This window comes from Hemicordylus capensis, chromosome 4, assembly GCF_027244095.1.
Source record: "Hemicordylus capensis ecotype Gifberg chromosome 4, rHemCap1.1.pri, whole genome shotgun sequence".
Lineage (NCBI taxonomy): Eukaryota > Metazoa > Chordata > Lepidosauria > Squamata > Cordylidae > Hemicordylus > Hemicordylus capensis.
In genome coordinates this window covers 5,398,072-5,422,403 of record NC_069660.1, presented here as the reverse complement: position 1 = coordinate 5,422,403, position 24,332 = coordinate 5,398,072, and the positions used below count along the sequence as shown (strand labels likewise).

Genomic DNA, 24,332 nt, shown 5'->3' with positions numbered 1-24,332 from the left:
CAGTTCAAACAAGCCCTTAACTAGTCCATGACACATTTAACATCATATCTAGTTTGACCCCAAGACGGATTCCATGCACAATTAACTGTGAATAAATCACATTCAGCTGAATGAGATTTACTTCTCTGAGTAAACAGGCACAGGATTGTGCTATAATAATACATACCTTGAGTAAGATCAAAGGGAGGAGAGCTGGTGTTGTGGTAGCAAGCAGGGATTGTCCAATTTGTTAAGCAGGGTCTGCCCTGGTTTGTGTTTGAATGGGAGACTACATGTGTAAGTACTGCAAGACATGATGATTCCTTGCAGAAGGTTTTAAGTTCCCTCCCTAGCATTTCCAGGTAAAGCTGGGAGAGACTCCTGCCTGCAACCTTGGAGAAGCTGCTGCCCGTCAGTGCATACCATACTGAGCTGGATGGACCAAGGGTCTGACTCAGTATATGGCAGCTTCCTATGTTCCTAAGAGCAATTGGGTGTGTGTGTGCAGCTTCCTATGTTCCTAAGCCTATCAATATAGGGGCTGGCCTTGGGCCATTGTGGCAGGGGATGATGGGACTTGTAGTGTAACAACATTTGGGGACCTAATGTTGAGAACCCCTGGCCTATATTGCATGGTTGAATGGGGGGGGGGCTCGGTTCAGAGGTGGAAATAAACACATACAGGGGTGGGGCACTGGACTAGGATGGCTCTGGTATTCGTAGTCCTGGAAGGAACCTCACACTGCAGCATGGAAGGGAAGGGAAAGAGAAGCTTTCTTTCACTGGAACATAGGAACTTAGGAAGCTGCCATATACTGAGTCAGACTATTGGCCTATCTAGCTCAGTATTGTCTTCACAGACTGGCAGTGGCTTCTCCAAGGTTGCAGGCAGGAGTCTCTCTCAGCCCTATCTTGGAGAGGCTGCCAGGGAGGGAGCTTGGAACCTTCTTCTGCTCTTCCCAGAGCAGCAGCTCCATCCCGTGAGGGGAATACCTGACAGTGCTCACACTTCTAGTCTCCCATTCCTATGCAACCAGGGTGGACCCTGCTTAGCTAAGGAGACAAGTCATGCTTGCCACCACATTAATGTAGACTGCCAGCAATTTGGGGACAGAGACCCTTCTGATTCATTGATTATGAAAAGCTCTGCAAAGCACCATGCTCATGGATGATGCTGTGGAGTAAATGGTCTCCATTCAAATACTTCTCTGCCCCTCAATTCCCCTGCTCATCTCCAGGGGCACTCAGACTCCCCAGAGCCTTCTGCCTTCCTAGGATGACCCCCCTGCACACCCTCTCTCTCCTGCAGCCTGCCCCACTGTCCCCCAGCTCTAATGCCCCGATGATCCAGTACACCCCAGATCCCATAGGCCGGGCAACCTACAGACGGACTCCAGATATCAGAAACCACCACCCCCTTCTCCAGATGTCAGCTTCTGCACGGGTTCTCAACCTGGTAATGGGGGCTGCGGAGTTCAGGGTGGCGAAACGCGACTCTGGCTGAAGATCACAAGTACCAGAGGCACGGAGTGGCATTTGGCGCGGGGGACCCCAGCCAGGCCCCTTTCTGCCCTTAACTCCGGTTTGTCAAGTTTGGACATGCGGCTTTGGAGACTGGAGGTGGAGGGGCCTCCAGTTTCCCAGTACATCCGAACTCGGGCGCAGTTGCTCTGGCTGAAACCCTCTGCATATGTGGAAGTCGATTGTTTTGGAATAAAGATTTATTTAAAACAACAACATCCCTGGGAAACCTTTTTTAAAAATTCAGTGGAAGTGATTGTCCAAACTTATGCTTTCCTGTGGGAAAACCGAGTGTTGACAATATTTTGGGTTCCCCCCCACCGCACACCCCCGCCCGCCTTCTCCTTATGAACACTGCAAGCCTGTGTGAGCCAGACCTGAGCGTACAGGCTAACCAGATGTCAAGGAAGGGCTCTCTGCCCTGAGCCCTTGTAGAGAAGGGAGGTTCCCAACCTTGGACCCCAGATGTGTTGGATCACAACAGCTCCCATCACCCCCAGCCTATGGCGATGGTGGCTGAGGATGATGGGCGCGGTAGTACCACACCATCTGGGGACCAAACATTAAGAACTCCTGGTTTGTTGGAGGAGCACGTTCCCTTAAAGAGATTTGGTTTTCTCGGGATCAGGCTGCTTTGGGAGAGGGTTCCGATTACCTTTTTGTCATGATCAGACCAGCACCTTGCAGACCCTTGGCAATGATCTACTACCCCTGGCTGGAGGTTCCATGAATCCAGTTGGCTCTTGGGAGCGGGAGGAGAGATTGGGTTTCATGTTGAATCTTGGGGCTGGTTTCTTATGAACTGATGAGGCTGTCTTCCACGGAGTCAGAGCGCTGGTCTAGTCTGCTCGGTTCCCGGGCTGCTCAGCTTTGGCCCTCCTGCAGATGTTGGCCTACAATTCCCATAATCCCTGGTTACTGGCCACTGTGGCTGGGGATTATGGGAGTTGTAGTTCAAGAACAGCTGGAGGGCCTAAGTTGAGCAGGCCTGGCGCCTCTCCAGGGCTTTCGATGGAATTTTCCTCCGCAGGAACAGGAGATGTAAGGGATTGAACCTGGCTGGAACCTTCTGCATGCAACTCTTGCACAGATCCCCTCTGAGTTTAAGATGGAGGGGGCCTTAGGGCTTTTTCACCCTCCTCCAGCTGGATCTATCTATCTATCTATCTATCATACTTTTAGCATGATGTTTTTATTGTGTTTTTATTGTATGTATTTAACTTTTGTAAACCGCCTTGGGGCTATCTTTTTAACGAAAGGCGGTATAAAAATGCAAAAATAAATAAATAAATAAATAAATATCCACACAAACATACACAGACACACCCCACCGCTTGTGGCCCAGAGAGTGGCATTTCATTTAAAGAGATTCTGCTACTAATTTGTCCCTCCTTTAGGATTTAGTATATACCTCCCTCTAGTGGAGATGTGCTGAAGGGAGACCAGCTACAGGTCTTCTAGAAGCAACTGCAGGGTTGCCATCTTCTTTGTGCGAAATGGTCTGGCACTTCAGGCAGAATGCTCCTGAGCATGTACAGAGTGTGTCTCTTCCTCCCCCCCATCCTCCATCCCACCTATTCCCATAGCAGGGAAGGGTTCCTTGTTGATCGGTGGGCTGGTTTTAGAAGGCCAGGCCTCTGAATATCTCCTTTGTTGAAGGACATATGGACAGAGTGCCTCTGAGCACATGACTGCCCTTCCCTTAGGGGTACTATTTTGGGAGTTAATAAATCCTTGCATTTTACAGAAAATAGGCAAATGATATACTTTTTTCTTGGCATTCTTCTGCTCTGGCAACTGGCCAGAAAGCCGAAACTGGCTAGCTGACAATCCTAGAAGGATGTGAATATGGCTACAGGAGGAAGCTCTGTGTGTCTCTGTGTCTGAGTATTTTGTATGTTACCGTGCAGTCTTACAGCCTCTTTTCTGATGTCTGGGCTCAGCCACAGAAACTGTAAGTGGAATTATAATACAGAAGAGCATTGCCTCTGTGCAGGGCCAGAGTGCCCTCGCTGAACCATCTCCTGACAGCTTGGAATGAGAGCAAGAAGGGCTTCCTAGACAGACAAGGCGGCAAAGGCCTCGTCCTCCTAAACAGTCGATGAAACAGCAAACTGGGCTGAGACGCCCATGGTTTCTTTATCGATTTAAGATATTTATACCCTGCTCCTCTAGTACACTACTGCTCGGGCCGGCTCACAAAATCAACAAAACAGATACAATGTAAAGTAAAAGGTTAATAAAATTAAACAAGTTAAAAGACTGGGCTAAAAGCACATTTAAAATTACACATTTTAAAAGTTTCAAATTAAAAGTTCTTAATGAAAAGCTAAAAACCAACTACAGCCTGAAAACGAAAGAACCTATCAGATATAAGAAGCAGATAAAACATTTAAAAGCCTCTTTTAAAAGATGTGTTTATAATTGTTCTTTGGGGAGGGCATTCCAAAACCAGGGAGCCACAACCGAATAGGCCTTGGCTCTAGCCCCCGCCCACCAGATCTCTGTTAGTAGTGGGGCTATGAGCAGGGCCTGAGATGATGAGCGGAGCGGGGCCCTGGCAAGTTCATATGGGCAAAAGCAGTCTGAAAGGTACCCCCTGGCCCAAGCCATGTAGGGCTTTAAAGGTCAAAGTAAGGTGGCACCAGCACCTTGAATCTAGCCCAGAAGTGGGCCGGTAACCAATGAAGCTGCCGCAGGATGGATGTGACACCCATGAAACCACTTGCGCCCATGAGCATCCTTGCAGCAGCATCCTGGACCAGCGGAAGCTTCTGAATAGTCTTTAAAGGCAGCCCCACATAAAGCGCATTGCTGTGCTCCAATCTGGATGTCATCAAAGCATGAGTGACTGAGGTCAGGTACCAGGCCTTCTTGGCACATGAAATTGCCTATGAACTGAAGAACAAGCCCATAAATCCCATGTGAATTTTATCATCCAGATGAGAATTCCAGTCATGCAAATCAATGTAGTGACCTGTACAATCAAGAGGAACACCACTGGATGCAAAAGCATGTTTGCAACACCAGTTCCTGTGGGACTCCAGCCCAGCAAGGTGTCAAAAAAGGAATGTTGTGCAGCCCTTTCCAACTTTTCACCCTCTGCTTTCACCACCTTGGCTACATGGTCGAAAACCTGAGCTGAATTGTTAAATTTGCGTGCATTATCCAATATCTGGTGTTCCAAATCATGGAGTTCAGACATCCACTCCAAAATTTTGAGTTCGTCCTCCAAATGGAAGCCTGTCAGATTAAATTGACCATGTATCCAGTCTGAATCAGTGATGCTATCATTGACAGTATGCATTATCGTGAGATTTTTTCCTTGACAGTCCTTCACCCATGAATCGCAAAAACAAGGATTACCCCCACTCCTTTCGATTGCAACCTCCTTACCAGTAGATAAAGTAACCTGAGAACAAGGTGTTTGCAGACAGAAGCAGGTTTCATTGACCACATATAATATACTGTCCGTGCTAGGAAAAACCTGGAACCTAGAGAATCTTGGCTCTGGGAGTGATTCTGGTGGATTGGAACAAATAATCCAAGCAAGTGCTGATCTGCAGCCTTGCAAATTGAACACATGTGAAGTATTGGACCAGTGGTAAAGATCAGTTGGCAACATATAGGATTTAGAATTTGCCAGTGGGAGCCCTAAATGTGACACCGCGAAAATAGTGGTTTTCTCCAAAACCTTAACGTGAGAGACATAGACTGTCAAAACCGAAGTCCTTGGATTCCATTGAGCCAAAGTTACCTCGGCTGAGTGTAACAAGTGTGTTTGCTTGTCTGAAGAGTATTTTGAATTCAGCATAAAAGCCAAATCAGAATGCATTTCGTGTGCCATAGATTTCTCAATTAAACTAGTGCCAAAAGTGATCATTTTACCTTGGAGTCGTGTGCACTGGAGTGCTAAGGACAAATTATATATACCATGCTTTGTGTCTGTTAGGGACTTCTCAAGAATGTCACGTTCAGTACGGACCCAGCGTGGCAAAAGCTTAGCCAGATCTTTGTCCCCTGCAGAAATAACTGTTAAACCTTCAGACATCTTATCAGTAACTCCTTTCATGTGTGAATCTATGAAATACAGTTTGTTAGCAGCACCGTCTAATGACATAGCATTTAATCTCACCCCAGAGGTTCCAATACCACCCAATATTGTCCCAAGGTTTCTCTTTTGAAGTTGTCCAGATCGTATGGGAAAAAAGAAATAAGGTGATAATAGTCCTTCCTCATCGGGATGCTGTGTTACAGACCATTTTGCATTCCAAAGATTCCAGGAAGCCCATGTGACAGACAAAAATGGTTGACACTGTGGAAAGCACTTGGAAACATTTATGGCAGACAGGTCAAGTGTTATCTTGGTTCTGATATTCTGGTGGTGCAAGGCTAAAGAAACAGGAATGTCCCTTCTGTATGAACGGTCACCGATGTAGGAAACAGGATGGTCATCAGCCGGATTTGAGGCTGGATGGAACAGGACTTCTCTCTCTGTCAGCATTGTTGAAACAACATCTGGTTGTGGAGTACAGGGACAGCGATTCTCACGTGGCACACTGCACCAAGCATAGGCAACATCTCTGGAAGCCCAAGAACACCGTTCTACTGGGGAAATAGTCCAATGGAATCTAGGCTGACAACCTGTTCCCCAAACCTGCACGTGTGCAAAATCTATGTCGCTCCAGTCATATCTGATCGGTCCATCTGTAAAAGCAATATCCTTGCTATAGGCAGAAACGCTGAAAAACTCTGGTCCAGCTTGGAACTTCAGAGTGTTGACCCAACATCCATCTGGACAAGGTGTAGCCTTCTTCCAGACAGCACAACTGGTCAGCGTAAGAGGAGCTGCAGGAAACTTCTCATGAAGATTCAAGAGTATATGTTCCAAAGTGTTTGGATGGGCGGCTTTAAGATGTTCCCATGGGAAGTTGTCATTGCAGGGACATCGCCCAATCCTCTTTACATTAGGGAGCATCTGCACTTCAGTTACTTGGTTCAGTCCTTTGGCAAGTGACCAACTCCCTTTCTTAACACAATCTTGAACTATGGTGGTAGTCCATTCACAAGTGTGCGCCGTCTTTCGAAGGGAAACATATTTGACCGGTGTTGACATCCACATCACCCCTCCAGGTCGATTAGCCAAGTTGAAATCGTTGGTCACCACCTTTCCATCGATATTCGAAGTCATCTTGCTCATACAATGTCCAAATGTCTGCCATCTCACCTTTGTTCCCAGCAACAATTTCAATGGATTCAGACTGGTACTCAAAACACATTCCCACACTTGACCTTCGCTGGGCAAACTGGGCATCGATGTTATGGTAAAGGATTGGAGCACAGCAGCATGGTCTGTAGGTCTGATCTTCCTTGTCTTTAGGTGGAGATTCTTGATCTTGGTCTTCGTCACGTTCCCCTTAGACCTGTTCTCAATACTCAATTTGAATTGGGTTGTAGCACTCTCCTCTGGTGGAAGGGTCAAGGTCACTCTAAACACACACACACACACACACACACACACACACACACACACACACATCTCTCAACTTCACATTGATTCCCCCCTCCCCCAATATAATCATAAATCCGTAATAGCTCTTCACGAATGTTCATGCGTGAGTGTAGGATGTGTAAATATATAACTAGCACTTCCGTCTGCTTTCGCCATGTTCTCACCCTGTATATGCCGATGGATCATTTGCCCAGAAAAACATAGCCGTATTACACAATTTCAGGACAAACAGAAAGTCATCATCACTGCACAAGACCAAATGGAGAGCAACAGATATTTCCGCACCCGGTGGGTGTCCTTCACTCCCTCTAATCCCCCTCTATGTGTCCAAAAATACCAAAATGTACCTATTCTCAGCTGATGTCCTAGAAAGAGGCCCCATGTAATCCACTTGAACTGCACTAAATGGACAGGCAACCCTCTGATGACCCAGCGGTCATCACCTTCGCACTGGATCCGGGTTTACCAATGCACAAGCCAGACATGCATGGACATATGACTCTGTTTCAGCTTTCGCACTTGACCACTAAGCTGTTTGCAAGACTCCAGCTTAGATAGAATCTACCCCTGCGTGGCTCTGTCCATGGGCCATGCTCAGTAAGTCAGCTCTAACTTGCTTGGGTGCCACCCAATACAAAATTCCTTTCAGTTTAACCCACAACATTCCTGAATCATCCACAATCCACCCTCCCTTTATTTTTGGCCTATTCAGGTTTTGCTTCCATTTCATTAGTTCAGAATCAGCCTGCTGCAGCTTTAACAAATCCAACTCTTGTTGAGGCCTAGCATGGAAGAAACCCTCATCCCTTCATCCTTATCAGGTACCTCATTTCCCAAGGAAGACAAAGTTGGGGCAGCATCTTCAGTTTCGATATCTATGGGGACGTCCTCTTGGTGTTTTGTTTTGTTTTTTACCTTCCTCCACCTTTTCACCAAATCATTCTCCAGAGTCACCCCTTCCCGTTTTGCCTGAGCTCTAGACATTACCAATACTTTCTCATTGGACTTCGTCCACAAGGAGAGGAGAGCTGGTCTTGGGATAGCAAGCATGACTTGTACCCATAGCTAAGCAGGGTCTGCCCTGGTTGCATATGAATGGGAGACTTGGTGTGTGAGCACTTGAAGAGATTCCCCTCGGGGGATGGAGCCGCTTTGGGAAGAGCAGAAGAAGGTTCCAAGTTCCCTCCCAGGCGGCATCTCCAAGATAGGGCTGAGAGAGATTCCTGCCTCCAGCCCTGTCTGTGAAGGCAATACTGAGCTAGATGGACCAATGGTCTGACTCAGTATATGGCAGTTTCCTATGTTCCTATGTTCCTATGTCCTTATGGGGTGAGTCACTGCAGGCTCTTTAGCCAATTTATCCACCTTATCATTCCAAAAAAATCAAATTTGCGTCTTTACTTCTGCCATGTGCATTAACATGGGTTACTGAGACAGACTTTGGGGCTCCTAGGCTCAAAAGACTGTTAATTTCCTCCCACAGCTCTTTATGGGCAAGATCTCCCCCTCCTGGTTTCTTAAAGTCATTTCATTTCCAAAATTTTAAATATACCTTGTGGGGGGGGAGAAAAGGGGGGGGAAGAGGAGGAAGGAAGGAGGCAGTGGAGAAGACAAGACCAGGGGCGTAGCAAGGCTGGAGTGGGCCCAGAGACAAGATTTTAAAATCCCCCCCCCACTGAAGCTCAGCTCATGAAGTAAAGAAATCTTATATGGTTTTGTAAATTGTGGACGATGCAAGTCATTGAATGGTCCTAGAGAAAGACGTGCTGTTCTGGTCGCTCCAGGTCTTAACACTCACATCAGTTTCGGAGGATGAATACAACTGAAGGAAGCCAGGAGGGTGCGCAGCTGGGGGATTCAGTCATGTGACAAGGAAGTGGGCCCCCAGACAACGGTCTCCCCTTGCCCTATTATAGTTACACCCCTAGACAAGACCTTGTGCAACAGAATCTTAGAGGGTTAGAACAGCCAAGAACCTGAGCCTCCCGTATGGGCCACTAATATTTGGAAGGGCCGTATAGAAATCAAATCAAATCAAATCAAATCAATCAATCAATCAATGTAAGAAATCAGGTACTTCAGAATTCTCCCCTCACATGTAGGGAAAGGAAAGCTCAGAAGTCCTCAGGGGGGCAGGTCCTTTTTGCCTATGTCTGGCTTGTCTTACTCCCCAAAAGACTCCTGAAAGTACACGAACAAGAAATGAAAAATTAACAATATTTATTTTCACTCAAATCCTAACAGCATTCAGTTAAGAAAAGCAAGACACAGTTCTAGTTTCAATCAGTACACCTCAAACATTTAACATAATTTTTTAATGGTTAAAAATCATAAAGAAAATTAAAAATTTAAAGTTAATGGGTTGCTATTTCTAATCATACCTTTTCCTGTTGCTCGCAGTTATGCGTTGTGGTTGCTTTTCTGCTTGGATTTCTCCTGACTCCTCTGGCTCCTTCCTTTTTCTTGACACCCTTGAACAGCTAAGGGCCCCTCTTTTAAGCCCGATTGAGGGGTCACCCCCACAACCTTGCTTCCCACTCTCTCTGACAATGATTGGTCAGAAGAATCCACACCACAGATAACCTATAACCCAATTTGTCACCCCCTTTGACATATCGACCCATCGGACACCTCTTGAATGTGCATAAATGAACCCTACAAAAACTACAGCGTAGGTGTTTTGATCGAAACTCCTGCAAACTTTGTGGTTTGAGCAAGTTCTGTCCTAATGTCCCCGAAGTAAAATATAGCCTAAATTGGGGAAGTGCTCTGTTGTGTCACCCGAAAAACCACTGTTAGACATTTCAATCTGAAAAGGCATCTCATGACATCTCAGAAACATGCTTGGGCGTAGCACACCTGCCATTTCAGGCCCCCAAAGCTGAACTCTCTTTTATAACTAAAAGCAAGCCCACTGGTCAACTTGGCCATAGAACAGGAAAAATGCCCTATCCTTTGTCTAATACCCTTCCCAGGAGGTTTCCAGCTGGCGTACAAGCCATGGCTGGTAAAAGGCGCCTTTGCTCATCCTTCCAAGGACAGTGTCAGGTGGAGAAACACCCCCAAGTTCTGGACTTTGTCTTTCGAAGGGAGTGTGACCCTGTCCAGACGGAGACCAGATTTACCTCACTGCTCAGATGATCAGTTTTACCAACCCAGAGCACTTCCGCTTTATCTGGATTAAGTTTCAGCTTGTTTGCTCCAGTCCAGAACAGCCTCCATGCCCCAGTTCAGAGCATGCACTGCCTCCCTGGTGTCTGCTGACTTACAAGATAGGTAGAGCTGGGTGTCGTCAGCTTGTTGGTTTTTAAATCTCTATTGAAGACTTTTCTTTTTCGCCAGGCTTTTAACCTGTAGTTTACCTATTCCCCCCCCCCCCACTGTTAGTTACTTTAGTTTTATTTAGAATGTAATTTTAATGCTGTACACCGCCCAGAGTCTTCGGAGTGGGTGGTATATCAAATGTTTCAAATAAATAAATAAATAAATAAATAAATATATTGATGGCACCGCAGCCCACAACATAGGAACAGAGGAAACTGCCATATACTGAGTCAGACCAGTGGTCGATCTAGCTCAGTATTGTCTTCACAGACTGGCAGCGGCTTCTCCAAGGTTGCAGGCAGGAGTCTCTCTCAGCCCTATCTAAGCAACGTACTGTATGCTTTGGTAGTTTGTTGGTTCCATCAAAAAAATCTTGTCCTATTAAAAAAATAATCTTGTCCTATTTTGGAGATTACCTGATGTGCCTTGAAATCCCCCACCCCTGAGTTACAGTACTACCTGCATATACTTCATAAACTTCTGGGTTTCCAAATCCTTGTGTGTAAATCTTTGTAGATATATGATGTACAAACAAGCACTTTGTATATAATTGTGCTTTGGCAACATACTGTATGCTTTGGTAGTTTGTTGGTTCAATAAAAAAAATCTTTTCCTATTAAAAATAAATAAATAATCTTGTCCTATCTTGGAGAAGCCAAGGAGGGAACTTGAAACCTTCTGTTCTTCCCAGAGCAGCTTCATCCCCTGAGGGGAATCTCTTGCAATGCTCACACATCAAGTCTCCCATTCAGATGCCACCAGGGTGGACCCTGCTTAGCTAAGGGGACAAGTCATGCTTGCTACCACAAGGCCAGCTCTCCTCTCAAGACCAGTTCTCCCACCATCTCCTCCCACAGATGACCTCTCCTAGAGGTTTTATGATGGAATGTTCCTCCGTTAAAAAAAACAAAAAACCCCTGCACATAGAAAACTAGCATGCTCCAATCCCCCATATTAATGAGAATTGTGCTGCCTGCAGGCTGGCCATTTGTCAGGTAGAGCTCAGCCTGCACAGCTCTACATGATGAATGGCCGTCCTGCAGACAGCACAACTGTCATGAATACAGGGGCAGGATGGGAGAGAGAGCAGCCAACGGAGCTGTCTGGGAGCAGAGGCAGCTGTGCCTGGTTCCCCCCCCCACGCCCTTGGGGAGCACAACTGTGCCCTTGTGCATTTCGGGGAGCTGTTCACATGAGCAGCTGCCGCCCCTGCACCAGTCTTCTTCACTGTAAGGCTCAGCGGGCGGGGACCAGTGGCGGCCCCCATGAATCCCAAGCGCAGCTGCCTCCTGGCAAGTTGGGACTTGAGCCGATGTGGCGCTTTGGCCGAAGCGGAAGGCTCTGCACACCCCTCCTGGCACTGAGCGGAAATGACCGTTCCCTGCTCCATCATGCAGAGCTGTGCTTTGTCTGGTGCTGGGAGGAGCGCCGGGGACTCATTGACGGGAAAGGGAGCCCTTTCCCTGAACTGATCTTGGGAGGCATGCACAGAGCTTGGAAGGGAGGCCCTACCCCCCACCCCCCGCACTGAGGAAAGCACAGCACTGTGGGAAGCTCTGCACTGTCACTAATGGCCTGACTCACACTGAAGGGGTTTTTTCCTGGAAAATAGTGAGGACGACCAGCCTGGGCAGATGGGGATGGGGATGAAGTGCAAGAGGGCAGGGAGGGTTCCATTTCTCCCTTTCTGTCTCAGGCACCAAGACAGGTCTGGAGCTACCTGCATTCTTTTTTCAAATTGCCTTAATCTGCCCAGTCTGTTAAGCTGCAAAGCAGGCCCAGAGCTAGGAAGAAGGCATTGGCTTATATACCCGCGGGCATGATTTTTGACTCATGCAAGCACCTGGGAGACTATTCGCAATCCGATCATGGAAAGAAAGAGACTGGAAGAATGGGGAGAGCCTCACCAAGCCCATCCTGTGCGTCTTGCCCCTTTGCAGTCATGCAAAACAAACAGCTTCCAAAGAAATTCACTTTACTTTTATCTTTATCGAACCAGGAAAGGGAAATGCCGCCATCTGGGTATGATGCATTTAACTGACTTATTCTTCCCTTCAACAGAGCAGCACATGAAAGTTGGTGACTCTGACCTGGGAGTGGCCATCTCTTTTCTGAGTGTTCTCTGGGCCTTGAATAGCTGGTCAACGGGCAAAACTCCAACTGGTGCAAATTTCCCCAGGCACAGAGTTTCAGTCAGTGATGGGGAAAACTTTGGCTGTTGAATTTCTGCTTGTCATGCAACTATTATAAGCTCAGAAATTCTGTAAGAAAGACAGGCAGCAGTCCTATACTTGAGCTATAGAAATGCCTGTGGAGATAAAGCAAATGGAGAGGGCAGAGCCGAAATTCAGTTTCAGTTTGTTAAGAATGTAATAAGAGAGTAGGTGCAGTGCAGTGACTAAAACTGGGGGTTCTCAAACTTGAGCCCTGATATGTGGTTGGACTACAAATCCCATCATCTTCGGCCATAATGGCAAAGGTCATTGTGGCTGAGGATTATGGAAGCTAAAGTACAATAGGCAGAGAACTAAGGTAGAAAACCCCCAGGCTAAGAGACTGAACTGTGAGCCAGGAAGTCCCTCATTTGAATCCTGCCTCTGCTACAGACTGACTGAGTGGCCTTAGGCAAGTCACAGTCTCTCAGCCTCAGCCCCCAGGCCACTTTCCAGACTAGACCCTACTATAGGGTCAGGACACATCTCGGAAGTGTGCTTCCACACTTCTTGTGTCGTGACACTGCAGTCCCTACGTGTCGTTCACATTTCCAATGCCTTGTTTTGAATTTAATCGCTGTGATATAGTGCTAGGACATCGTATAGTCGGTGTGAAAAAGTTGCTGGTTTTTCGGGTTGTTAGTTGCCGCAAGACTGCTCCCCCTGTTGATGTTTCGAAGGCGACTTGCCCGAATGGAGGCATTTTGCTGCTGTTGAGCAATTAGTCTGAAAAGTGCCTAGTTCCCACACACACTATGAGGATAATACTGGCCTACCTTATAGAGTTGTTGTAAAGACTGCAACCTAATAATGCATGTGAAACTGGATTTTGAGTGCTGAATCCCAAGTGAATGTTCCATTTGAGGAGTGGATTCCAGCCATCTCTGCTTGGGACCCTGGCTGTCCCACAGAGGGATCCACTGAATTCATGACCAGATTAATGTGGAGTAGTAGTTGCTTTTATTTATATATTCATAGGTATGTACTTACCCACCCCACCCCTGGAAAAAGTCCTGTGAGTGTCCATGTTTGTTAGTTTTCAAATTCTTGGGAATAAGGCTTAAGTTTCACATTCATTCTCCCTCCTGAAAAAGGATTTCCCCAAGTTAATGAACCAAATGCTTATTTATTCATGTTTACATTTATGTCCTGCTCTTCCTCCAAGGAGTCCAGATCAGTGTACATGGTTATTTTTAGCCTCACAACAACCCTGTGAGGTAGGTTAGGCTGAGAGAGAAGTGGCTGACCCAGAATTATCCAGTGAGTTTCATAGCTCAACAGGGATTTGAACTCGGGTCTCTCCAATGCTAGTCCAGCATTCTGACCACAATAACATGCTGGTTCACCTTTCAGGGGAATGTGGAAAATGTCCATTGGCTCTGTGTTTGATGTGTGAGCAATGGCAGCCTGAGGCCATTGCATTCAAGCCGTTTCCCTCTCTCAGATTATCTGGAACAAGCAGCGCTTCTCTGGCAAGGCAGCCTGTCAAGCCGGTTTCTACCATTTCCATGTCGACATAGCTCTATCCTGGTGATTAGCCAGGACAGCTAGGAACAAAGCCTCCATATCTGGAAGCAGTCTACCACTGAACACCAGCTTTGGGAGCAAGCCCCAGGAAATGTTCATCACCCAGGTGCCCTGCTTGTGAACTTCCAGCAGCATCTGTTGAAAACAGATGGAGGATCAGGACGTTGGGTTTGCTCCGATTCTAATAGAGTAGGGGTGCTTGTCTGTGGGGTGGGAATAGGGTTGCCATCTGTTGTCCTGGGCCTGCTGCTCCTGGGCCTTTTTGACAGGAGCCTGGCACACAAACATGTAGCAGCGGAAGCTTTTCCTCTTGCTTCGACTCGATAACGGGAAGAGCTTCACCCGCGACATTTCTGCTGGCCCTGGGCCTGTATGCAGAGGGGAGGTTCTCGCAGGAAGGGATGGCTTCAGAGCTGGTGGCTCTGTGTGCTAGTGAGTCCACTGAGGCTTCTGGGCCTTGGAGGCCACCCCAGCAGGCATCTGGCATTAGGTCTCTCTCTTTGGCTGGACGCTCTGCACACACAGAGGCCTGAAGGGCGCTGGGGCTGCTGTGACGATGGTGCCCCCCCGCTGCTGCCCGGGGGGAGGACTCTCCTGCTCCTCCTTGTCCAGCCCATCTTCCCCCCACTGGCCACCCCTGCAGAGCCTGGAGCACAGAACGCAGCTGACAAGCAGAGCTCCCGCCATGGCACACAGGACCGTGCCCACCGCCCGGCAAATCCCCAGCGCATGGTTGTACTCCACAGCCTGCTGATCAAGCACCAGGAACTCTTCTTCTTCGCCAATTCCTTCCAGCTTGCGGGGCAGGAGGTACCCCGTGGCCAGGGCTGCAGCTCCGATGAGCAACAGCAGGGTCCCTGTGGAGAGGGTCACCTTGGGATGGAAAGGGGGAGACAGAAGGAGAGAAGATCCCTGCTGAGATATTCAACCAGTGAGAGGGTAGCTGATCTATCTATCTGTCTATCTATCTATCTATCTATCTATCTATCTATCTAATGTACCGCCCAAACTTTTGTCTCTGGGCGGTTAACAATGACATAAAAACAATTAAAACAAATATAAAGGCTTACATTTAAAATCAGCATAAAATTAAAACTTACAAATTTAAAAAGCAGAAAAAGCACAGCTGGATTCACACTTGCTTGACAGAGGGATTTTCATTGCACAAGAATACTCTGCTAGAGGAGAGCTGGTCTTGAGGCAGCAAGCATGAATTGTCCCTATTGTTAATCTGGGTCTGCCCTGGTTGCATAGGAATGGGAGACTACATGTGGGAGCACTGCAAGCTATACCCCTTAGTGGATGCAGCCGCTCTGGGAAGAGCAGAAGGTTTCAAGTCCCCTCCCTGGCAGCATCTCCAAGACAGGGCTGGGAGAGATTCCTGCCTGCAACCTTGGAGCAGCCGCTGCCAGTCAGTGTAGACAATACTGAGCTAGACGGACCAAGGGTCTGACTCAGTAGAAGGCGGCTTCCTATGTGTGCAGCTCTGTTCACATACAGTAGCTGTTGCTAGAGGGCCTTTGAGCTGGTCAGCAGCTGCACCCAGTGGTGCTTTGACCCATGGACTTCAGGGCCGAAGCCCAAGTCCTCTACACCTTCGGGGGGGGGGAGATCCTCTTCAGTCTGTCCTGGGTGGTGTGTTCACCGCTGGCCAGTACTGCACACTGCACTAACTTGAAGGGGGGGGGCCCTCCAAAGGCCTTTAAGTCCAGGCTCCCACATTACCCAGGTGCGCCTCTGGCTCCACCTGCACCCTGAGTGACCTCACCATCTGAAAGGCACGCCAGAGGATCCCTGGCTGCTCTCGGATGTTCTGGGGCAAGCTTCCATGTCTACTGGTAAGGCGGCGGCAGCAGCCACAGCGGCAACCTCAGAGCTCAAAACGTGCTTGAAATGGCAGGACTGGGCTCTGGAGCTGAGTAGTACTCCTGTTCTGGGTACCACCAGGAGACTCCAACACTGGCCTGCAGGTGGCGCCAGAGTCATCTCAGAAGCTGCCGCCCGGCACCTCCCTGACCTGGGAGTTCTCAGAGCCCGCCCGGGACAGCCGCCTGCCCTGCCCTTCATGGCCACAGGTTCTGGGGAGATTCTGCAGCCGCTGCTTCCATTGCTGGCTCCCGCCTCCTGCTCCCTCGCACGTGTCCCCTGGCTCTTGTCCCCAGACTCCCCTCCCCGACTCCCCATTAGCACTTCAGCTCAGCTCACTGGGTTCCGGAGTCGCAGCCCCACTTGGACCTGGCTCTCCTTCTGTTGCTCCTGTGCCGCTGGATCGGCCTTGCGATGACCCTGAGTCTTGGCCAGCAGCCAGCAAACGCCTCCAAACATGTTAGAATGAAGATCCTTGCGGGAGCCAACTAAAGTGCCACGCCGTCTAGCATTCTGCCTCCAGCACACCGGCCATGCAGATGCTTCCGTGAAGCTTACAAACCGGGTATAAAGCCAGCCGTGCTCCCTTGTTGTTTGTCCCCAGTATCTGAAACGCAGAGGTATATATGCTGCTTCTGAACCTGCAGGTTCCATTAAGCGGGCAGCCATGGATAGACCTATACGCCCCTCCATGACTTTGCCCAATCCCCTTTTAAAGCCTTACACAAGAATGTAAGAACAGCCCTGCTGGATCAGTCTCAAGGCCCATGCAGTCCAGCATCCTGTTTCGCACAGTGGCCCACCAGATGCCTCTGGGGAGCTCACAAGCAAGAGGTAGGTGCATGCCCTCTCTCCTGCTGTTGCTCCCTTGCAACTGGTACTCAGAGGCATCGAAGGAGAGGAGAGCTGGTCTTGTGGTAGCAAGCATGACTGGTCCCCTTTGCTAAGCAGGGTCCACCCTGGTTGCATATGAATGGGAGACTAGAAGTGTAAGCACTGCAAGATATTCCCCTCAGGGGATGACGCCGCTCTGGTAAGAGCAGAAGGTTCCGTCCCTGGCAGCATCTCCAAGAGAGGGCTGAGAGAGACTCCTGCCTGCAGCCTTGGAGAAGCCGCTGCCAGTCTGTGAAGACAATACTGAGCTACATAGACCAATGGTCTGACTCAGTATATGGCAGCTTCCTATGTTCTTATCTTGCCTCTGAGGCTAGAGGTGGCCTATATCCCTCAGACTAGTAGTCTTGACCTCCATACATTTATCTAAGCCCTTCTTAAAGCCATCCAGGCTGTTGGCTGTCACCACATCTTGTGGCAGAGAATTCCATAGGTTGATTATATGTTGTGTGAAAAAGTATTTCTTGTCGGCCCTAAATTTCTTGGCAATCAGTTTCATGGGATCACCCCTGGTTCTAGTGTTGTGAGAGAGTGAGAAGATTTTCTCTCTCTCCACTCTCTCCACACCCTGCATGATTTTATAGGCCTCTACCATGTCACCCTTCAATTGTCTTTTTTCTAAACTAAAAAGCCCCAGATGCTGTAGCCTTGCCTCATAAGAAATGTGCTCTAGGCCTCTGACCATCTTGGTTGCCCTCTTCTACATCTTCTCCAGTTCTACAATGTACTTTTTGAGGTATTTTGACCAGAACTAGACACAGTACTCCAGATGTGGCCACACCCTAGATTTGTATAAGGGCACTGTGATTTTAGCAGTTTTATTTTCAATCCCCTTCTTAATGATTCCAAGCATGGAACTGGCCTTTTTCGCAGCTGCTGCACACTGTGTTGACACTTTCAAGGAGGCGTCCACCACTCTTTCCTGGTCAGTCACCGACAGCTCAGACCCTATCAGTGTATATGTGAAGTTGGGGTTTTTTGCCCCAATATGCAGCACTTTATATTTGTTAATGCTGACCCTCATTTGTCATTTCACTGCCCACTCTCTTAGTTTGGAGGGATACATTTGGAGCTCCTCACAATCTGTTCTGAATTTCACTACCGTAAGTAGTTTGGTGTCATCTGCAAATGTGGCCACTTCTCTGCTTATCCCAACTTGCAGATCATTTGTGAATAAATTAAAAAGCACTGGTCCCAGTACCAAACCCTGGGAGACCCCACTTCTTACTTCCCTCCATTTAGAGAACTGTCCATTTATTCTTACTCTGTTTCCTGTCCTTCCACCAGTAAACAATCCACACATGAACACTTCCCCTTATCCCATGACTGCTAAGTTTCCTCAAGAGTTTTTGATGAGGAACTTTGTTGAAAGCTTTTTGAAAATTCAAGTATACTATGTCAACTGGATCACCTTTATTCACACACCTGCTGACACTCTCAAAGAACTCCAAAAGGTTCGTAAGGCAAGATTTACCTTTGCCGAAGCCATGCTGGTGCTCCTTCAGCAGGGCCTGTTCTTCTACAGTATATGCTTAACAATTTTACCGTTGAGAATGTTTTCCATCAATTTGCCTGGAAAAGACATTAAGCTATCCAGCCTGTAATTTTCTGGATCCCCCCTGAATCCCTTTTTGAAAATCGGTGTTACACTGTCTACTTTCCAGTCCTCCGGCTCAGAGCCTGATTGTAGGGATAAGTTACATATTTTTGTAAAGAAGTCGGCAATTTCACATTTGAGTTCTTTAAGGACTCTTGGGTGAATGCCATCTGGCCCTGGCGATCTGTGAATTTTTATTTTTTCCTGGCAGTTTAGAATGTCATCTCTCGTCATCTCTATCTAACTCAGTTCTTTAGCCTCTGTCCCTGAGAAGCTCAGTTCAGGCACAAGGTATATGCTCAGTATCTTCTCCCATGAAGACTGATGCAAATAATTTGTTTAGCTTCTCTGCAATCTCCACATCCTCCTTAATAATCCTTTTCACTCCCTCTTCTTCTAACGGACCAACTGCCTCCCTGGCAGGTTTCCTGCAGCTGATGTATTTAAAGAAGTTTTTGTTATCCCCCTTGATGCTTATAGCAAAATACTCCTCAAACTCTCTTTTTGCATCTCTTATTGTCTCCTTGCATTTCTTTTGCGAGAGTTTGTGTTCTCTTCTCTTCTCTTTATTTGGGCAGGACTTCCATTTTTTAATGGAAGTGTTTCCCCCTTGTATAGCTTCTCTCCCTGGTTCTACTTGTTAGCCACACTGGCATCCTCCTGAATTTGGTGCTATCTTTCCTCCTTGGTATACATTCCAACTGAGCTTCTATTATTGTCGTTTTAAATAAGTTCCATGCTTCTGAGTCAGTGGTCACCACCACCAGGCACCAGCAAAAGTAATGGATTCATTCATGTCTGGAGAAGTACTGTCTTCTTTGTGTCTTGAACCTTTTGCCATTCATTTTCTTTGGATGCCCCCCTAGAATTATGAGAGAGCGTCTTGCCTCTGTGGCCCCCAAACTCAGCAAATGTGCTGTTCTGCTAAGAAGGCTGCAACCTGGTCAAATTTTCCACAGGTTCAGCTAGCATTGGTCTGCAGCCATAACAAGAGGATACAAAGCTGTGTGTGTGTGTGTGTGTGTGTGTGTGTGTGTGTATCAATTGCCGTGTTTGCTGTTGGAGCAGATGCAGGAATTGTCATGAGTTTTTCACATCACTTTTCTTCACAACAGGGAAAAACATCTCAGGCTGCGGTCTAAGGTACAGGAGCAGAGCCAAATTTAAAAGGTGGCAACCCCCTCTCTCAGTTGAATGACTGCCTGCTTCTGTGCAAGCCACTTCTCAACCACTGCAGTCCTGAGGGTGAAGCACAGAATGCCAGGCTGGACTTTCCTAACGTAAGACTTTCCTGTCAGACTGTAGTCATATGCACATTTATGCAGGAGTAAGAGTCCCACTGAACAAACTTAATTTGCTTCCCAGTAAACATACCAAGAGTCACCCTAAGTGGCGCAGCAGGGAAATGCTTGACTAACAAGCAGAAGGTTGCCGGTTTGAATCCCCACTGGTACTATATCGGGCAGCAGCGATACAGGAAGGTGCTGAAAGGCATCATCTCATACTGCGCGAGAGGAGGCAATGGTAAACCCCTCCTGTATTCTACCAAAGAAAGCCACAGGGCTCTGTGGGCGCCAGGAGTCGAAATTGACTTGACAGCACATTTTATCATAATCCTACCAAGACTGGATCAGTAGGGCAAAACAATGGCGTGGGGGGGGGGCAGGGCAGGCAGGCAGGAGACACCTGTCACTTTAAAGGGGACAGTCCCTCCCCAAAGCAAAAGTACTCTGTACCTGGCCAGGGGTACTATATCCTTGCATCTTTTTGAAGAAACACCTGTGCTCTCAGCAGGGGGACAGGAACTCTTTATGTGCTCGGAAGTACGTACTCCAAGGTGCCAGAGAGCAGAAGGTAGCACCTCCGCCTGGCATTTGATGCCCTGTTACAACTCTTACCTTCCAGAGGACAGAGGTCCACCTGCTGCAGGCTGGAGCCTTGCTGAAGTCATCGCCTGGGCTTGCACCGGTGCAGTCCTCGTAGAAAAGGTGCAGGTAGGAACGCACGCCGTACCACTTGCCCTGCTCCACATTTGGGCCCCGGCGGCAGCCGCACAATCGCTTGCCAGTTGTGGGCATCAGGCCTGGAGGGAAGACATTCAGCCAGGTGAGGCTCTGCTCAGTTGCCAAAGCCTGTGTGCCATACTGATCGCAAGAGTATGCCTTATTGCCAGACAGTCAGATAAGGAGAGTTATAAGGAGATGGACAGAGAACTGTGATTGCCAGAGAAGGAGAGCAGGCGATCCTTTGGTGCCACCCTCTCGTCATACTTTCGTCAGAGCCCGCCAAACTGACCCTGAGCCGCAGCACTCTCGGGCTGGCAGCAGCTCTTTCATGAAGCAAGGTGAGGCAGCTGCCTCCGGCTGCAGAGCACTGGGCCATCAGCCGGGCGGCAAGGTGCCTCCCTGCCCACCCTCGCCAACACTGCAGCCCTCCGGGGCTGATCTGGCCCTTGCGAACCTGGCCCGGAGGAGCCCCTCTGCTCACACGCCTTGCAGGTCTTGCAGGCAGCACAAGGAGACGGCCAGGAGTTAGGAGTGGCCTGTTGTGTCTAGGAAGCTGCCTTCTGTCGAGTCCGGCCCTCGGTCCTTCTTGCTCAACACTGTCCCCACTCTGACTGGCAGTGGCACTCCAAAGTCTCAGGCACCTTCCCAGCTCTGCTCCCGGAGATCCGTGGATGTGCCGCTAACAGAAACTAGCCCCTGGGATCTCCTGCGTGCAGAGCGTGTGTGCTCTGCCCTTGAATTATGGCCCCTGCTCAGATAAGGCAGGCAGATGGGACCTCTCCAGGAAGATGGCTGGCTGCACAGCCGACACACATGACACGGTACGGGGATCCGAGGAGGACCCTGCGACTAGAGCGGAGAGGAGGAGGAGGAGGAGGAGAGGGGAGGGTCTGTGTATCCGAGAAGGCCGTCAGGCAGGCCGGGCGCTGCCTGCTGAAAGGCAGAGGCCCCATTTCCTATTTGCAGCCGCCATGTGCAAACACCTCCCCTCCCCCCTGCTCCCCACCACACCCATCCGCTGCTGAGCCTGCCTGCCTGGCCATGGGCTGGCTGCATCCTGTTTCCCTGATTGGCCGTTGCCATGGGAACCGCCTCACACAGAGATGAGGGAGGATGGGAGCCAAGGCAGCAGCCATTCTGTCAGCCTGCTGAGAGGCAGAAGCAGTGGCAGGAGCTGGCTGGAAGGCATTGGTGGTGTTCTGCAGGGAGGAGCAGGCTGTGTGTGTGTGTGTGTGTGGGCGGGGGGGGGGGAGGCACGTCTCTACTGAGCGTGCTCCAGGGACACCAGGGAGTTCTCTGCTTGGAAAGGAACCTCCAGCCTCAGCCCTAAACCCTTTGGTGGGGAGGAACTGCCTGTTCCTAGGAGACGAAGTTTTTATCATTATAATTTATTATTTAGATAACATCGCCACTGCACACAGTGCTGTACGGATTAATACATGCAAAAGGAAAGGGGGTCTCTGTCCCAAAGAGCTTACAATCTTAAGTTTCAACATGCCGTGAAAGATTTTAAAAGACAAGGTTTTAAAATGCCCACCCACCCCGCACTGAAGCTCAGCTCATGAAGTAAAGAAATCTTAAATGAGGCTGAATAGTGGTCACAAAAAGCATAGTAATACATACACACACACACACACACACACACACACACACACACACACACACAACCTATGTGCCACAATAGAACATCATCCTAAATTATTTTTTAAAAGGTTTTGTAAATTGTGGATGCTGCAAGTCATTTGATGGTACTAGAGAAAGACCTGCTGTTCTGGTAGCTCCAGGTCTTAACACTCACATCCATTTCGGAGGATGAATGCAACTGAAGGAAGCCCGGGTGGGTGCGCGGCTGGGGGAGTCAGTCATGTGACTTGCCTCTGGGACACCCCCCCCAAGGCAGTGGGCCCCCAGACAACTGTCTCCCCTTGCCCTATTGTAGTTACGCCCCTGGAACAGACCATGATGCTCATAGACCCCTTTTGCTGCGGGCAGCAGTGGCTTGTCCTAGTGAGCCAGGAGGGGATGTATGTTAAAGGAGGCGCAGCTGCCTCTGGTTCCTGGCAGCCTGATTGCGCCTGTTTCTCCCCACTCCCGCCCCGCCTCATGTTAACAAGACCAGCCTGCAGGCTGGCTGTTCATCAGGTAGCGCTACGTGGGATATGATAGCCGACTTCAAACACCTGAAGGGCTGTCCCGTTAAAGAAGGAGCGGATTTCTTCTCTGTGGCTCCTGAGGGCAGGACTACAGCTAATGCGTTGGAATTGAAAGGCAGCAGATTCAGGCTAGACATTAGGAGGGATTTCCTAACTGTATGAGCAGTTGGACAGTGGAACAGTTTGCCTCATGCTGGAGCAGTTTCCTGCACTGAGGGGGCTGGAGTAGAAGAGCTCCTCGGCCCCTTCCAGCGACAACATTCTACAACATCCTGCAGCTTCCTAGCATTCCCTAGAAGAGGAAGCAGAATGTGAGGTCTGCCTTTCACCGTCTACATTGTGATCTGGCCCAAGTCCCTCAGGGCCAACCCAGCAGTCACAGCCCAGGGTGCTTTCCAGTTCACACACTGTTCAGCAGTAAAATGCTTCGGACTGGTAGGATCGTTTTGAACACACAGTTTACACAACACTCCCCAAACGGGAAAATACAAGGGCTTTTTTGCAACGCACATACAACGTCAAAGGACTAAAACGCAAGGATAGAATCCGAAAGAAGGCATCGGAAATGCAAACGGCACCTTGCTGACAGCGCAGCGACTGCGATATCGAAACACAGGCAGGACGGATTCAGAAGCACACTTAATGGCCAGTAGTGACCTGGTTGCAGCGTGGAATCTGGAAAGCGCCCAGGGTGGCTGGGAGCTGAGGCAGTTTAAAGTGCAGCAGGGACAGGCAAGAGTGGGGATCGGAACCCTCCTTCCGCCTGTACTCCTCCCCCCCCCCCACAATCTCCTTGTCATATGAGCAGGAGTGACTCCTGCCAGCAGAAAAACGGCTGTAAAGCAGCACTGCTGGAAAGGCACAGGCAGCCAGGAGTCCAGTTTCTCCCCCCACCCCGGCTACCGCTGCTCCTTGCTTCACAGGGAACAAGCAGAGTCAGGCTGGATCCTGCTCCCAACACATTTAGTTGCACTTCCCATCTCTGGTCATTTCTCTGGCCATTCTGGCCTGGGGGGAAACCACACCGCACTCAGGAGCCAGGGGGCTGGCATAAATCCCTTCTGAGGTTCCTGAGTCACAAGCTGAGCACTGAAGTCCAGACCTTGACCCTCAGCTGCCTCCCCCTGGCCTTCCTGCTCTTTGCTAAATGTCATGGCTTTCGGAAGCCTCTGTTCACCCGCTTTGACCCCTGGTGTCAGGCAAGAGCCATCGCATGAACGCCGATCCCTGGCCGACTGGATTTGTCCCGCCACTGTCCTTACCTGCGTTTGGGTGCCAGCCGGTCCCTAGCACATCCCTCTGCTTCTCACCAGCTGGGAGGACCGGCAGGTGTCCTCGGGCACTGGCAGGGTGGTGGGGATCTCTGGGGCTGCCCCCGGCAGCTCACGCAGCAGGCAGGCTGTCATTGGCGCCAGGCAGCAAGAAGAAGTCAAAGGTCTTCCCTCTGCTGCGTTGCTCTGTGAGCAGGGCACGCTGCATGGATGAGGCACATGGCACGGATCCGAAGCCGTTTACCTGTTGCGGAGACTGGCAGTCAGACACTGCTTGCTGTGTGCCGGCTGCAAGCACAGCCCCCGAGTGCCGAGTTCTGTCTGAGTCACTGTCGGAAGCGTCGTCTCCTTGCCTCTCGGCGTGGCTCCAGTGGGATGAGGACTCCGGCTCCAGAGCAGGACGCCACCCACCTGCTGCCAGCTGGTCATGGAGGCCTGCAGCCCACCTTGGCCAGGCACTGAGCATCCT

The 24,332-nt window shown here is 49.3% G+C and overlaps 1 protein-coding gene across 1 annotated transcript; it reads right to left on the bottom strand.

The window, feature by feature from the left end:
• Window positions 1-13,655: 13,655 nt before the first annotated feature.
• On the bottom strand, window positions 13,656-20,453 carry NRSN2 (neurensin 2). The gene is made up of 3 exons (XM_053313298.1): window positions 20,332-20,453; window positions 16,282-16,549; window positions 13,656-14,949 (listed from the first exon to the last, which is right to left on the bottom strand). The coding sequence occupies exons 1-3, from the start codon at window positions 20,382-20,384 to the stop codon at window positions 14,563-14,565; spliced, it is 708 nt and encodes a 235-aa protein (XP_053169273.1). The 5' UTR covers window positions 20,385-20,453; the 3' UTR covers window positions 13,656-14,562.
• Window positions 20,454-24,332: the final 3,879 nt, after the last annotated feature.